The 13,743-nt window shown below is 40.8% G+C and overlaps 1 protein-coding gene across 3 annotated transcripts in view; it reads right to left on the bottom strand.

Annotated features, from left to right (window-relative positions):
- NUDT12 (nudix hydrolase 12) overlaps positions 1-11,519 on the bottom strand; it is a 28,288-nt gene extending 16,769 nt beyond the window's left edge. For all 3 annotated transcript variants that reach the window (XR_011050121.1, XR_011050122.1, XM_068423713.1), the window contains exons 1-6: positions 11,449-11,519; positions 10,616-10,829; positions 6,060-6,655; positions 4,182-4,349; positions 2,230-2,343; positions 523-722 (exon numbers count right to left, since the gene is read on the bottom strand). Coding sequence is in view for 1 of the 3 variants with exons in the window: in XM_068423713.1 (XP_068279814.1) it covers positions 523-722; positions 2,230-2,343; positions 4,182-4,349; positions 6,060-6,655; positions 10,616-10,821 (1,284 nt within the window). In the remaining 2 variants the exon portion in view is untranslated. The remainder of the gene's footprint in view (positions 1-522; positions 723-2,229; positions 2,344-4,181; positions 4,350-6,059; positions 6,656-10,615; positions 10,830-11,448) is intronic.
- Between the last annotated feature and the right edge of the window lie 2,224 nt (positions 11,520-13,743).

Here is a 13,743-nt window from a genome sequence, read left to right as displayed (position 1 = left end):
AAATACTCACGAAAGCTAAGTGTAGAATTTCCTATCAATGCATAATAAACTGTATTCAATACCAGAGTATTAAAATAGTACTGCATGGAAAAAGATGTTCGAACGAATGAATTCCCAGAGTTTTTACCTAAAACCCCCTCCCCCAGCAAATCTGGCAGCATGCTTGTTTGGAGAAACTCAGATGATGAATGCTATTAAATACTACTTGTGCCAAAATGAAAAGCATAGGCTTGCTAAGAAAGTGAGTTAAAATAAGAATAACTTTGATATCTCCCAAAAGGAAAAGGCGAAGAGCTAACTGGCAAAATGTCATAAAATGGGCTTGTAAGTGCCTCAGAAATTACAGTGCCTGTCTCTGGTTGCGTGTAATCTACAATTACAATATAATGCAACTGTAGTGTGATAAAATGGAGAGTATACATGCTCATTCAACTTGCTGAAAAAAGCAAGTATCTACTGTATGCCAGAACCAATACAGTCACAGACTAATCAATACAAGAAAGAAATGAAATTGAACTTCACCTGTTCTCTGGTGAACCAGCGGGCATCCTCTATCTCATTCTTGTCAACTTTAATTTCTGTAGACACTGCAACAGCTAAGCAGCCAATCATCAGGGAGGAGGGCATTGGCCATGGCTGACAAGAGACATACTGAACATGGCCAACTTTGACTCCAGTCTCCTCTTCTACTTCTCTTCGAACAGCATCTTCTATTGTTTCACCTAATCAAAAAGGGCAAAGTACAAGCAGCTGATGAAAATACTCAAGCAACGATTACATCCTGTGCTTTGAACCAATGCAAAAGATTTGAAACTGACCCAGACAACTATCTATAGAGATCTAGTTCACAGATCAGGGCACAGACCTTAAGCACAAGATACAGAAGTCTAATAAGGTAAAACCAGCCATCAAAGCAAAATGGAACTTTGAAAATAAAGTATGATAATCTCTCCATCATAATGTTTAATTCCTGAATTGATAATTTATCATACATGTAAACTATTATTACCACCCCTAAAACGTCAAAAATTGGGTAGCAAATACATAGTACTTTTAATTACTTTTGAAATGACAATCTGTTCATTTATAAATAGCATTATGTTAATTTTTAGATTTTCAGTATGATTGTAACAGCATGTAATACAATTTGAAAATCAATATTTAAAAACTCTCTATTTTCTTACTATTGTCATAAGAAGACTTGCACACATTTCTGCATTGTATTATTCACTTTGCTTGACTCATTCTTCATTGTCTTAACACATACAGACAATTCTCCAAACTGAAACTGCAATGGAAAGCTTTACTTCCATATTCATAGAAAACTGTTAGATATATGTGTTGATGGTCATAGGCTTACGTATGCCTACAGGTACTATGTTAAAACCACTGATTACAGGTTAATTAAAGCAGACAGTCCGTGCATCAGAAATAGAAGTTTCAGTACAGCTACGTTCAGCTGACAATAAGCTGATGATAAGATCAGCTACTCTTAAATTTCAGTTTATATACTTGAATTCAGTATCAGAAAGTAATAATGCTGGCAGAAGAAAGAAAGGAGTGAAGAAATGAACATTTTGACTTTTTTCAAATTATAGCTGAATAAACTTATTCATGCTGTCACTGTATTTCACCTGCACACAGTTACTGAATATAGTTATACACTATAATTTCACTGGTGATTAAGATGTATTCCCAATATAAGAATGTTTTACAAAGTGTTCTGCAGCTACTAATAACTGTAACTAATTCCAAATATTATTGCTGAACACAGATAGCAAAATATCTCTTTTCTTTCAAAATTATATAATTTCTGCTTGTCTTCCATATAATCAATCAGGCACTAAACGTGTAAGCATATGCTTACCTTTATGTTAACTTTAAGTTATGCTGTAACTCTTATTTTTCCTATGCTAAAATCCCTTGCTAAGTACCACCAGAGAAAGGACCTTATATGTGTTTTAAAACGTTTTTTTTCTTAAATACATGATTTAAGAGCATATGATGAGAAAACTATTTTTAAATTACATTTACTCAAGTTACTTTTTGCTTTTTTTATAAATCAGCTGCTGGAAAGTACAGAACAGGCGTACTTATTACAATAACTTATCTAACAGGAAGCAAAAACATTTATTTGACACAACACTGAACATTTTTCTATACTATTTTCAATGTACAGTACTGATATGTGAGAAAAAACATTTGATAAGGGAAAATGAAATTACTCACCAGGTTCTACAAATCCAGCAAGACAGGTAAACATTCCTGGGGGAGACCTCGTTTGCCTACCTAAAAGGCAGAGGTTCCCATCTGGATGGATGACTTGCATTATCACAACAGGATCTGTAAGGGACATGAAAGAAATGTATTTCAACATTTGAGGGACTTAAATGCAGTAATAAATTTCAGCCTGTTTGATACCAATGCATGTAAATACAAATAAGATACCTTTAAGTGATTGAAATCAGAATTCTGTAGATGCCCAGAGCAAGCTGTTATTTTATTTCGCTTTTTCCCTGCAAGATATCTGTTTATTTTGTTTTGCAACATACATGCTTAGCAGAAGCAGCTCACTAGCCAAGGCTTGAAATGCAGGACATAAATCACCTGCAACCAAAGCACACAATCTGTTAAGAGTATCAGCAATACTAACCTAGCTATGCATCCAGCATATAGGAATAATTTCTGCAGCAAAACCAATTTACTATCACCTCCTCTACACGCACAGGTCTGAAGAATGTACCTTTGACTGAAATACTAAAGAAGAGCCAGAAACTCTAGTTACAATGTAAATCTGGCTGAACTTTCCACTTTTGACTTCGTTGACTGTCTGCTATCAGTCTCTCATCTGATGTTGCACTTTTATCGACTTTCTCACTTCTGGTCATTTTATATATCTTTTTCTTTCTTGCTTAATATATTCTCCTATTGGTATCATTCTTTCTGTCATGCCTTTCTGCACACTATTCACCTATGATCTTTTTCCCTTTTTTATTGTTACCTAGCTTTTAAGTATCTCAATGTTTTGTGTTTAATTTTTTCTATCTACCTCTGCATTTATATATTTTTTCTCTTGCTATTGTTTTTCATGGGTTTTTTTTGTCCAAAACACCAGTATTTTCTCTGTATGAAAAGGCTTGATTCAGCAACCACTACAAACAATAATTTCAAAGATTGTTGTCCTGCTCAATTATATCTACCACATGGCACAGTGTAGAACATGCAGTGTTGCTGTCCGTAAACTCTCTTCAGAGAACGGCATCAGTAGAAACTGTTGGTTCATCAGTCTTTCTTATGTAATCCCATTCCTTCTCTAAGTTTGTTGTGCTAGAGACTGTAAAAGAACAGCCACTAGTATTTTAGCAAGCTTCACTATAGTCCATAAGACAGAAGAATATGGCAGAATTGCTTTGATTACTACAAGAATATATCTAGAGCATGTAACAGAACATGAAATTCAGAAATACAACACACATACAACATCCAGAACTACAACTGCAGAAGAGAGGACAGGGTGGGAGAAGGAAAGGTGATCAAAGAATCACCAAATGGTCCAAGAAAAAAAAAGGATTAAGTTTTTTTTTTCCTTCCTCGTTTGCCCATCAATAACACAGTACACTTCCTTTGAAACACATGACCAAAAGGAGCTATAGAAGACTGTCCATACAAGTGTGTATTCTGAATACAAATAGGCCTGGCAGTTTGTGACTGATAATGAACAGTGACAGCCAGTGAAGATGGCTAATACAGTCAAAGTGGCACTACAAGAGAATGAGTACTGTATCAGAAATTTGATACAGGGCCAAATTTGATACAGAGCTATTTCAAGCTCAGAGAGCTTGCAGAAGGTGAGAAAACAACATGCAGGAAAAAAAGTAAAATGTGACACTTTGTATTGTTAATATCTCATTTATGTTGTTGGAACTTCTAATTGATATTACTCCACTGCCATAAAGATAAGTATTGTCACAGCAATTCTTTGTCACAGACTACTGCAAGAAAGAGAAGCCTGAACTACTTAATCCTAATAGAGCTGAGACACGCATACTCTGGGGAGAGACAAGCATGTAAGACCCGGGACAGAAGCAAGCAGCTGAAATAACTACAAAGAAATTGATTTACATGTATATAATAGTACAAACAGGCCGCTTTTGACCAAGTTTACCCTACAACATTCTCACCAACTCTTGGATATGATGTGTTGTGAACACCTTGAAGACTGGCACAATCTTCTTTTAAGCAACTTTTCTTGTAACCCCCTTCTTCAATCTTGGTTGCACTCCCACATGTTGGGCAGAATCGGTAGCGGCTGTGCCACGCTAGAACAGATCTAGCCTGGGCTACTACTCCTTTAAAAGAATACATTGAAAATAACAAAATCAAAGACAAATTCATGTAAACTTTTAATAGTATAGAAAAAGCAAGTAGTAAAGTTTAACATAAAAATTAAAGTAAGACTATGGCTTGAATTGTAATCTACTACAAGGTAAGTTGAGCAACATGAGTTATTCAGATCTTTTTCTTTGTAGCACAGCACATGCAATAGAACACAGTACTATGGGGCTACAGACCAATTTATGCGTTCAGAAACAAATTAATCTGGATCAATATACCCTGTTTCTCAGAAAAGTTACTTTGTCTGGGCAAAGTACCAAAATTATATATCACACCTTTTCCAGATGACCATTTTAGGGCTACTACAGGTATTGACACAATAATGCATTCTTCCATTTAAACTTCAGATGCAAGTCAAGTTTGCCCTTTATCCTTCCGTAAAAGCAAAATTGTTACAACAGCAGCTGTGAATAACATGTCCACAATGATACTCATTCCCTTTGAGATCCTGTCTTTCCGACACTTGCTTACACTGTTTCCTTCTCAGATGAGTATCCAATACATTCTTATGAAGGTCTTAAGTTTCACTTCTTGTAATGAAAACTCAGTAACGACTGATTTTTTCTCTGTTTTAAAATACTAATGTGCATGCATTAATATTTAAATAGTACCATTTATAAAACCATTGTCCTGGTTTGGCCTAAACCAGGCCAATTTTCCTTTCAGTGATTTTTACTTTCAGCTAAGTCTCCTCTAAGTAACTCCACTTTCTGAAACTAACTGCATGTTTTGCAGACAGTGTCTGCTTCCAGGACTGATAACGCTCAAAGTTGGTAGTTATCGCTGAGGCACCAGTAGGGATGTTGTGCAGAAAGGCTCTTGCTGTACTTGTTCTTAGAGAAACCAAGGTCACTGCTGAATTCCTCACTGCTTACGAGTGAAGAGCCGAAGGGGGGTCGCAGCTGCAGGGGGGAGCGGACAGGGCAGGTGACCCAAAATTGACCAACGAAGGTATTCCATCCCATACACATCATTCTCAGTATAAAGCAGGGGGAATCACGAGGGTCTCGCTCTCTTTCTGCTATGGCCAGTGTCCAAGGAGGACTCTGTCTGTTTTCCTGCTGCTCCCGATCCCGATCCGTGCATCCCTGAATCCAGCTCTCGACCGTCGCTAGGCCCAGCCTGGGCCTTCCCAGAGCCTGCCCTGCAGTGCCGGTGGTGACGTGGCTGACTTCAGGGGAGCTCAATCTTGGTTTTGTATATATATTTGTATATATTTGATTATTTCTATTATTGTTATTATACTCTTTTTCATTATCATAGTTTATTAAAACTGTTTTAACTTTCCAACCCGGAAGTCTCTCTCCCTTTTCCCTTTCCCCTTCCCTTTGGGGGAGGAGGGGGGATAACAGAGAGCATCTGCCACAGGTTTAACAGCCGGCCCAGCTTTAAACCGTGACAACCATGATGATCAACAGATTTTACAGTCTATTTACTTGCCATTGCAGATGTTAGCACTTTGCAACTGTACGTGTTCTTATGTACAAAATTCTTCATAATTTTTAAAATTGTGAAGACAGGCTTTTAAAATTAAAATATTTCTAAAGCCACTGAAAATATCTGATTCCTTTACAGTGGTTTGTCCTTGCATTATACCTCAGTGAATCCCAAACTATATCCTTCTGATTACACATTTAATAACTGCTGCATTTTATGCATCTTACCAGCTTCTTTTTCAGGCAGCTGCAGTAGTGCTGGCATTGGTGGATGAAGAAAGTAACAGTCCTCATGCTTCTGTTTAAATTTCTCAGCAGAAGCAGAATCTACACTAAGAGCAAACCAAGCAACTAACCCATCCTCTTCATCTTCTTGTGGAACCCTTCCATTGCAAGCAGACAGCAGGTTCATATGGAACTGAAGTTCAACTCCAAGAAAAATCAAGGTGCTTTCTTCAGTTTGGTTCATGCACTGCTCCACATCCTTGCGGTACAGCCTGCAAAGTTTTACTTCTGGCTGCGGGGAACTCTCTATTCCCCCACTCAAAGTAACCAAAGGACTTAGATTTGAGAAGAGGATGTATACTGTAGTTGGATGGCTTTGTTTTTTGCTTAGCCACTTGGAATCTGTTCTTTTATCACTTCTTCTGTCCAGAAGTGTCAAGCCAAAATAATTTTCATATTCTTTCACTTCATTTGACAGAAAATTAGGCCTCTGCCCACTCTTCACATTGGCCAACAAATTAGCTATGTGCTTGTACCCCCAAAATTTAGCAATGTCCAGAGCTGTCTGCCTTGATTTATTAACGATGGACCTGTCACACCTAGAGAAACAGAACAGCGGTTACTACGGCAAATATGTTTAGGAATAGTCCTGATGCTGTATTACTCCTTCTTACAGTGTATACATCTCATACTATTAAGGTGCAAGAACTTTTAGACACTCTGTCTATACTGGGGCACTCTTTAGGCTAAATACTTAGCATTGTGGTAATGAAAAGTAATCATCTTTCATTTTCTTTTGCTAAGGCCAGATTCCACATTTTTGTTGATCCACTCCAGATACCACTTACCAAGGCTCATGCAGTACTACAACATCAATGAATTAATTAAAATCCCACACAATGCACCATGCAAAAAAAAAAAAGGCTTGAGATCATTTACAGATAGAACTTTGAAAGCCAGGCTACAGGTCTCTTCTGAATAACTAGTAATTAAAAATAATAAAAAACTACCATTACATTCTAGAAGCTTTTGAAAGCACCATCAAAACACTTACAACAAAATATCTACCATTAAATAAGAATCAAGAATACAGCCTCTGCTTAGTGAGAGAAGTAGCACCCTTACAACTGCAGTACCGGTCCCTGTAGGGATCTCTTTGTTACCAAAATGTCTGCAAAATGACATAGATAAGGAAACATTGCCTCATGATACACATTTAAATATTAACAAAAAAAAATCTGAAATAGATTGGGGTTGATTGGGAGGTCAAAAACAATGCACCTTTATTTTTTGTGAATTTTAACTCAAGTGGATATGTAAAACGGAAATTTCATAGTAAACTACAAATTATACAGTAGATGTGGGGCCAGATTCATCGGTTTTTAAAACCAGAAGATGCCAGTATATTCATGTTGCTGATACACAAGTAACTGTACCACAGGCAAGACTGTTTTGATTTGAGATTTTATATTAACCTCAATAGTTTTTAAGGGAGTTTGAGTATATTTTAGAGAAGCATTCAAAACTTAATTTACAAGCTTTTGGTGCAAAAGAAAATACTGTTACCTATCTATCTTTAAAGATTAAGTCTCCTTTAGGCAAAATCCTGCCTAATTTCCTACTTAATTTCCTATCTCTCGGCCACTGAATTTTGTTCTGATTTTGTCTTCTACCTTCTATCTGCTCAGGTACATGCAGAGTGTGATGAGGCTACTATTCAGTGTCCACAACAGTGGCCTGAACTCTTTAGATGACTAAGATCTTTTCTCCAGTCTACAAACATTTCCTGTAGCTTTTCTCAAACATGGATGAACGTAAAAAAAAAATGACTAGCTTTCCAGGATTAGCCTCTGGAATGTTATGTAATATTACCTTCATAGACATTCATGTTTCTATACCCAGCGACTGTATTTGTCCAAATGATTATTATGATTAAGCATAACTAAAATGAGACCAATAAGGTCACAGTATCACCTCAGGAACTGTATCACCTCAGCAACTGTATCAGAAACCAATAAGGACAGTCAGTCTCACCTCTGTGCCCAGCAAGATCATGCAGATCTTCCTGGAAACTATGCTATGGCACATGGAAAACAAGGAGGTGACTGGTGACAGCCAACATGGCTTCACTAAGGGCAAATCGTGCCTGACAAATTTGGTGGCCTTCTATGACAAGGTTACAGCGTTGGTGGATAAGGGAAGAGCGACTGAGGTCATCTACCTGGACTAGATAAGCATTTGATACTGTCCCGCACGACATCCTTGTCTCTCAATTGGAGAGACATGGACTTGACGGATGGACCACTCAGTGGATAAAGAATTGGCAGGATGACTACACTCAAAGAGTTAAGGTCAACAGTTCGATGTCCAAGTGAAGACCAGTGATGAGTGGCGTTCCTCAGGGGCTGGTATTGGGACCGGCACTGTTTAACACCTTTGTTGGCGACATGGACAGTGGGGTTGAGTGCGCCCTCAGCAAGTTTGCCGATGGCACCAAGCTGTGTGGTGCGGTCGACACGCTGGAGGGAAGGGATGCCAGCCAGAGGGACCTTGACAGGCTTGAGAAGTAGGCCCGTGCAAACCGCATGAAGTTCAACAAGGCCAAGTGCAAGGTCCTGCATGTGGGTTGGGGCAATCTCAAGCAGAAATAGAGGCTGCTCTGGAGAATGGATTGAGAGCAGCCCTGAAGAGAAGGACTTGGGGGTGATGGTTGATGAGAAGCTCAACATGAGCCGACAATGTGAGCTTGCAGCTGACAATGTGCGCTTGCAGCCCAGAAAGCCAACGGGATCCTAGGCTGCATCAAAAGCAGCGTGGCCGGCAGGTCGAAGGAGGTGATTCTGCCCCTCTACTCCGCTCTTGTGAGACCCCACCTGGAGTACTGTGTCCAGCTCTGAGGCCTCCAACATAAGAAGGACATGGAGCTGTTGGACCAAGTTCAGAGGAGGGTCATGAAGATGATCAGAGGGCTGGAGCACCTCTCCTATGAAGACAGGCTGAGAGAGTTGGGGTGGTTCAGCTTGGAGAAGGCTCTGGGGAAACCTTATAACAGCCTTCCAGTACCTGAAGGGGGCCTACAAGAAAGCTGAAGAGGGACTTTTTACAAGGGCATGTAGTGATATGATGAGGGCTAATAGTTTTAAACTGAAAGAGGGGAGATTTAGATTAGGTATTAGGAAGAAATTCTTTACTGTGAGGGTAGTGAGACACTGGAACAGGTTGCCCAGAGACGTCGTGGATGCCCCCTCCCTTGAAATGCTCAAGGCCAGGTTGGATGAGGCTTTGAGCAACCTGGTCTAGTGGAAAGGTGTCCCTGCCTGTGGCAGGGCAGTTGGAAGTAGCTGATCTTTAAGGTCCCTTCCAAGCCAAACCATTCTATGACTCTATGATATTCACTTGTCTAAGAGAATGGCCCTGGAACGGACATTTACAAGTGGATATTCACTCTTTTTTTTACAGTAAGCATAACTTAAAAAACTGTTATCCTATTTACAAAACTGGTAAATTCCCCAAAATATGAAAAGATTCCTCAATACACAGATGATTTCAATCCACATAATCTGGCACTGCGATACTCTACTTGCTGGAATGCACTGATTACAGTACAAAACAGCAGTTCATCTGACGATCCATGCTCAGCCCCAGCAGAGTACACAGCATCTGAGCAGGACTGAGATTACTCATAACCACAGAATGAACAAAACTTGCTTGGTTCTGTAATTAGGGGTGTAGAAAGGAACAGGCTGGGCTTGATCAATGTAGAGCTCAGTTGAACCAAAACACCTGACTCTCAACCTTCATTCTGAAATGTTTTCTATTTGAAATATTTGGATCCTTACTTTATACAGGATTCAGCTTCAGAAGAATCTTCTTTGAGGTCTCAATGAGAACTCTGAAGCATTCTTTGTTTTTCTGAGTGTCTCAAAAAACTAGAAGTACAACAGTTGAAGATAGGCAACAAATACGATAGCAAGTTTCTGACGAGCAATGAACATGCTTGGTGCTATACTGACTGAAGAAAATAACGTGATAACTCAAGAAGGAAGAAGGAATTGAATAGTCCAAAAAATAAGTGACAAATTAAATTAATCAATCAGTAACTTTGGTAAACGTGTGTCTATCATATCCTACTTAACAGCCAGTACGTCAGCAAACATTCTGCACTGTAACGTGGATGCAAGTGGATTACAAATAAAGTTTAGAGAAAAAGTCTATGCGGAACAATCAAATATACCAAACCTATACTCAGTACAGTGGTTGGAAGGGGATACAAAGTTTGTTCTATTCTGTTAGTCTCTGGGAGGAGTGACCATATATCCTTGAAGATCAAGGAGTAATTTTAGAGACGCTCATAACTTTTAAAGAGTTTCTTAGCAAATACAGAAAGCATGATGCAATAGCAGAATCCAGTTATAAACAGAGACATTTTCCTGAGTTTTAACCCTGAAAATTCTTCCACTATCTGTCAGGAAATTTACTTTTCTGAGATGAAGCTGAAATGGGCAGAAAGGGATTCATTCACATTACAGCTCTTCAATGAGATCTATTCAACAGCTTACCCTTCTTCAAGAAGAATCTGCACAACCTCAAGGTGTCCATTTCTGGCACCATACATCAGGGCTGTCCAGCCGTTATCTGCAGCTGCGTTGATTAGTGACGGAGAACGACTGAGCAATGCTTTCAGTCTGGCTGCATCTCCAACAGCAGCGAAATTATGCAGCTGAGAAATCATGACTTGACGGATGTTCTTTTCAGAGTCTGTCATTGTGCCAACTAAATTAAAAAAAGAAAACAAAAATGCCTGAAAACATATCCACCATTAGTAAAAGGATTTAAGAATTAAGTTTAATGCCATACAGATAACCACCATTATCACCAAAAGTATGGACACAACACTCAAATTCATATAATTAGTATGACATTGTTATTACCAACCAAATCTTGAGTCCCACACATTTCGAAATACAGTGAAATTTTATCCTAATGATCAAGACTAGTTTTAAAGAGGCTTAGGGAGAGAAAGATTTTGCTATGAAAATGAAGGTTACTTGAACGTGAAAAACGTGTTCTCTTTTCCCGATCTAACACACACACACAAGACAGACCAGTACAACACTCCACTCCAAGAAATGAGTCTCAGATGCTCTGGAAACAATTAAAAATAACCGCAAGAGGCCAAGTCCCTTTGCAGGCTGAGGGTCCCCCCCAGCAGTGACAGGTTACTTCAGTAACTTCTGCTACGCCTCCGGCGGCCGCCCTCCCGCTGCGCCGCGGGGCAGGGCCGACGGGACCGCTGCTGGCACCCCCGGTAAACAACGAACGCTTATTCTCCGTAGTGAGGTGCTGCCCGCCCCACCGTCACCTCTCAAAGACACACAAAACCGCACACCACCTTCTCCGCCGGGACGACCTTCCAGAGGCTCCCCGGCCGCCCGACCGCTTCGTCCCGCCCCGAGCACCCTGCGCCGGGGCAGCTGCCGCGCAGGCGCAAACCGCCCACCGCCCCGCCTCCCTTCACCGGTCGCGGCGGCGCGGGTCTGCGGCCACCTGCCCATGAGGCGCGGGGGGGCGGGCGGAGTGGTCACGGGGGCGCCCGCGGGCAGTGGGGGGACCGCGCATGACCCGCGGGGCTCCGTCGGTGGCGCTGCTCCCGGCACCCGCAGGCGGCCCAGTTACCGTGAGCAGCCGGGGCAGCGCGATCTCCGCGGGGAGCCGGGCTCTGTACGCAATTCCGCTGCGGCTGGGGCCGCGTCCCGCGGCCTCCCCGCCCCGCGGCCGCCCCGGTGCCGCGCAGGGGCGCGGGGCGCAAGTGGTGTGGTGACTGCGGGTATGCGGTGAGCTGTGGCCGGCCGGAAGGGCCGCGCCGGCGCTCGGCTGTGCGGGATACTACAGCGCCCGATCCGTTCAGCGGCCGTGGGCCTGCAGTGCCGCAGCCTTGCCGGGGGCGAGGGGGCAGCGGGGGCGGGCAGGGCCGCAGCGAGGGAGGAGCGGCAAGCTGCCGCGGGGGCAAACGACGGGGCGTCACCCGAGTGCTGCTGCTAGTTGGGCCAGCTTGCTGGGCAGGTTAAAGAGCAAAGAACCGTTTTCTCTTTCAGGCAGGAAACTTTATGGTTACGAAAAGCAATCACATTGTTTTTTAGCTTTGCTTTTCTGTTCTAGGGGATGGCAAAACCAGGTAGCAATACAATATGCAGGTCCTTGTGACAAAAGTGGAGCAAATGAGATATGGCAGGGGAGCATAGTTAGCAGGGAAGTTGGAATAGTTATACAAGCCAGAGGATAGTTTCAATAAAAGCGTGTGCTGTTAGCCTACGAAATGCTATAGGAAAATCAAGGCTTTACGAGTCCTAGAGAAATGAACTTGGAACTGTTGTTCCAATACGTTTGCCCCTGGTGAGTACTTAACAAACTTTGTGCTTGGTTTACAAAAATTGCTACCAAGTGGCATACTTTAGTGCAGCACCAGGTAGTCTAAAGTCCTGATGTCAGCCTTGAAGTTTCAGAGAATAAGAACTATTCTTTTAAAGTCCTGTTACTGGAAAACATAAAGATACTGAGATTTCTTTTTACTGGCCTTTGGAATTTGTGAGTTAGAAATATTCAATCTTCAAATTTCTTCAACACCACATATCTTCAAAACCAGAAGAACTTGTTCTTGGTGCTTTAAGAAAACATAATATATTCCCAAATCCATATATTACCAAAGTGCCATATATTTCTGGTATTGAGTGAAGAGGAAGAGAGGAATTGTAACTGGATCCTGTCAGTCCCAGTAATGGCACATCTAACTGCTGTATCTCATGTAGTCATGGATAGAAAAGATAGCCTTAATTTTTAAAACTCATAAGTCATAAGTTATTATTTTTATATGTTATTTTTATACGTTACAAAGTTTATATGTTATTTTTTGCAGCATGTGCAGTTCTGAATTTTTTCTAGATAATCATCGTTAAAAGTTAGCTTTTTATACATCATAGTAAGTGGTATGTTGAACGTAATAGACAGTACAAAGTTTATGCCTGTGTTGCGTGGTCTTCATAACCCCTCAATAAGCAGGCTTTGAAGTCCATGGTTGGTGCTGTTAAGTTCTGTACTCTTATTAAAGCTTTTCCAGCAGAGGGTCAGCCATGTGAGATAAAACTCACCTGAGAAACAGTGCAGATGCAAGGTAGTGAATGTGCCTGAAGAGTTGGTAAGAGTGTTCTTCCAGATAGGAACAAATGAAAAAAGTGAGGGATGCCCAAAGTAATTTTTTTCTTCCTGTGATGATTAATGGCTGAAGATGAAAATAGCTTTGTCATTGTAATAGACAAAGGCACAATTCTACTTCTCGTCTTCTTAGTAATGTCTTAAATCTGCCCATTTATGAAGTTATGACAACTCAGCCTTACATCCTGATCTATCTAATAAATTCCCTGATTTCTTAGGTGGGCTAACGCAGCCTTTGTGTTCTTTACTTGACTAACTCATGGTACGCCGTTAACAACTTTGAAACTTGTTTTCCTTGTGTAAAACTCAATAAAAAGCAGTCTAAATCCTAGACAGCATACTAGGAGGGAGACTAAGCTGAAAGATAGATGTTTTGGGATTCATAAAGAAGTATCACTTGATGCTTCTCTGAGGCAAAGTATGTGCCATCTCTTTAACATTCGTATTCGAGATAATGAGACATATGGAAGTTACTTAT

This window comes from Nyctibius grandis, chromosome Z (genome assembly GCF_013368605.1).
Source record: "Nyctibius grandis isolate bNycGra1 chromosome Z, bNycGra1.pri, whole genome shotgun sequence".
Lineage (NCBI taxonomy): Eukaryota > Metazoa > Chordata > Aves > Nyctibiiformes > Nyctibiidae > Nyctibius > Nyctibius grandis.
Note: the sequence above shows the minus strand (reverse complement) of the source record. Positions and strands in the feature narration are given on the sequence as shown.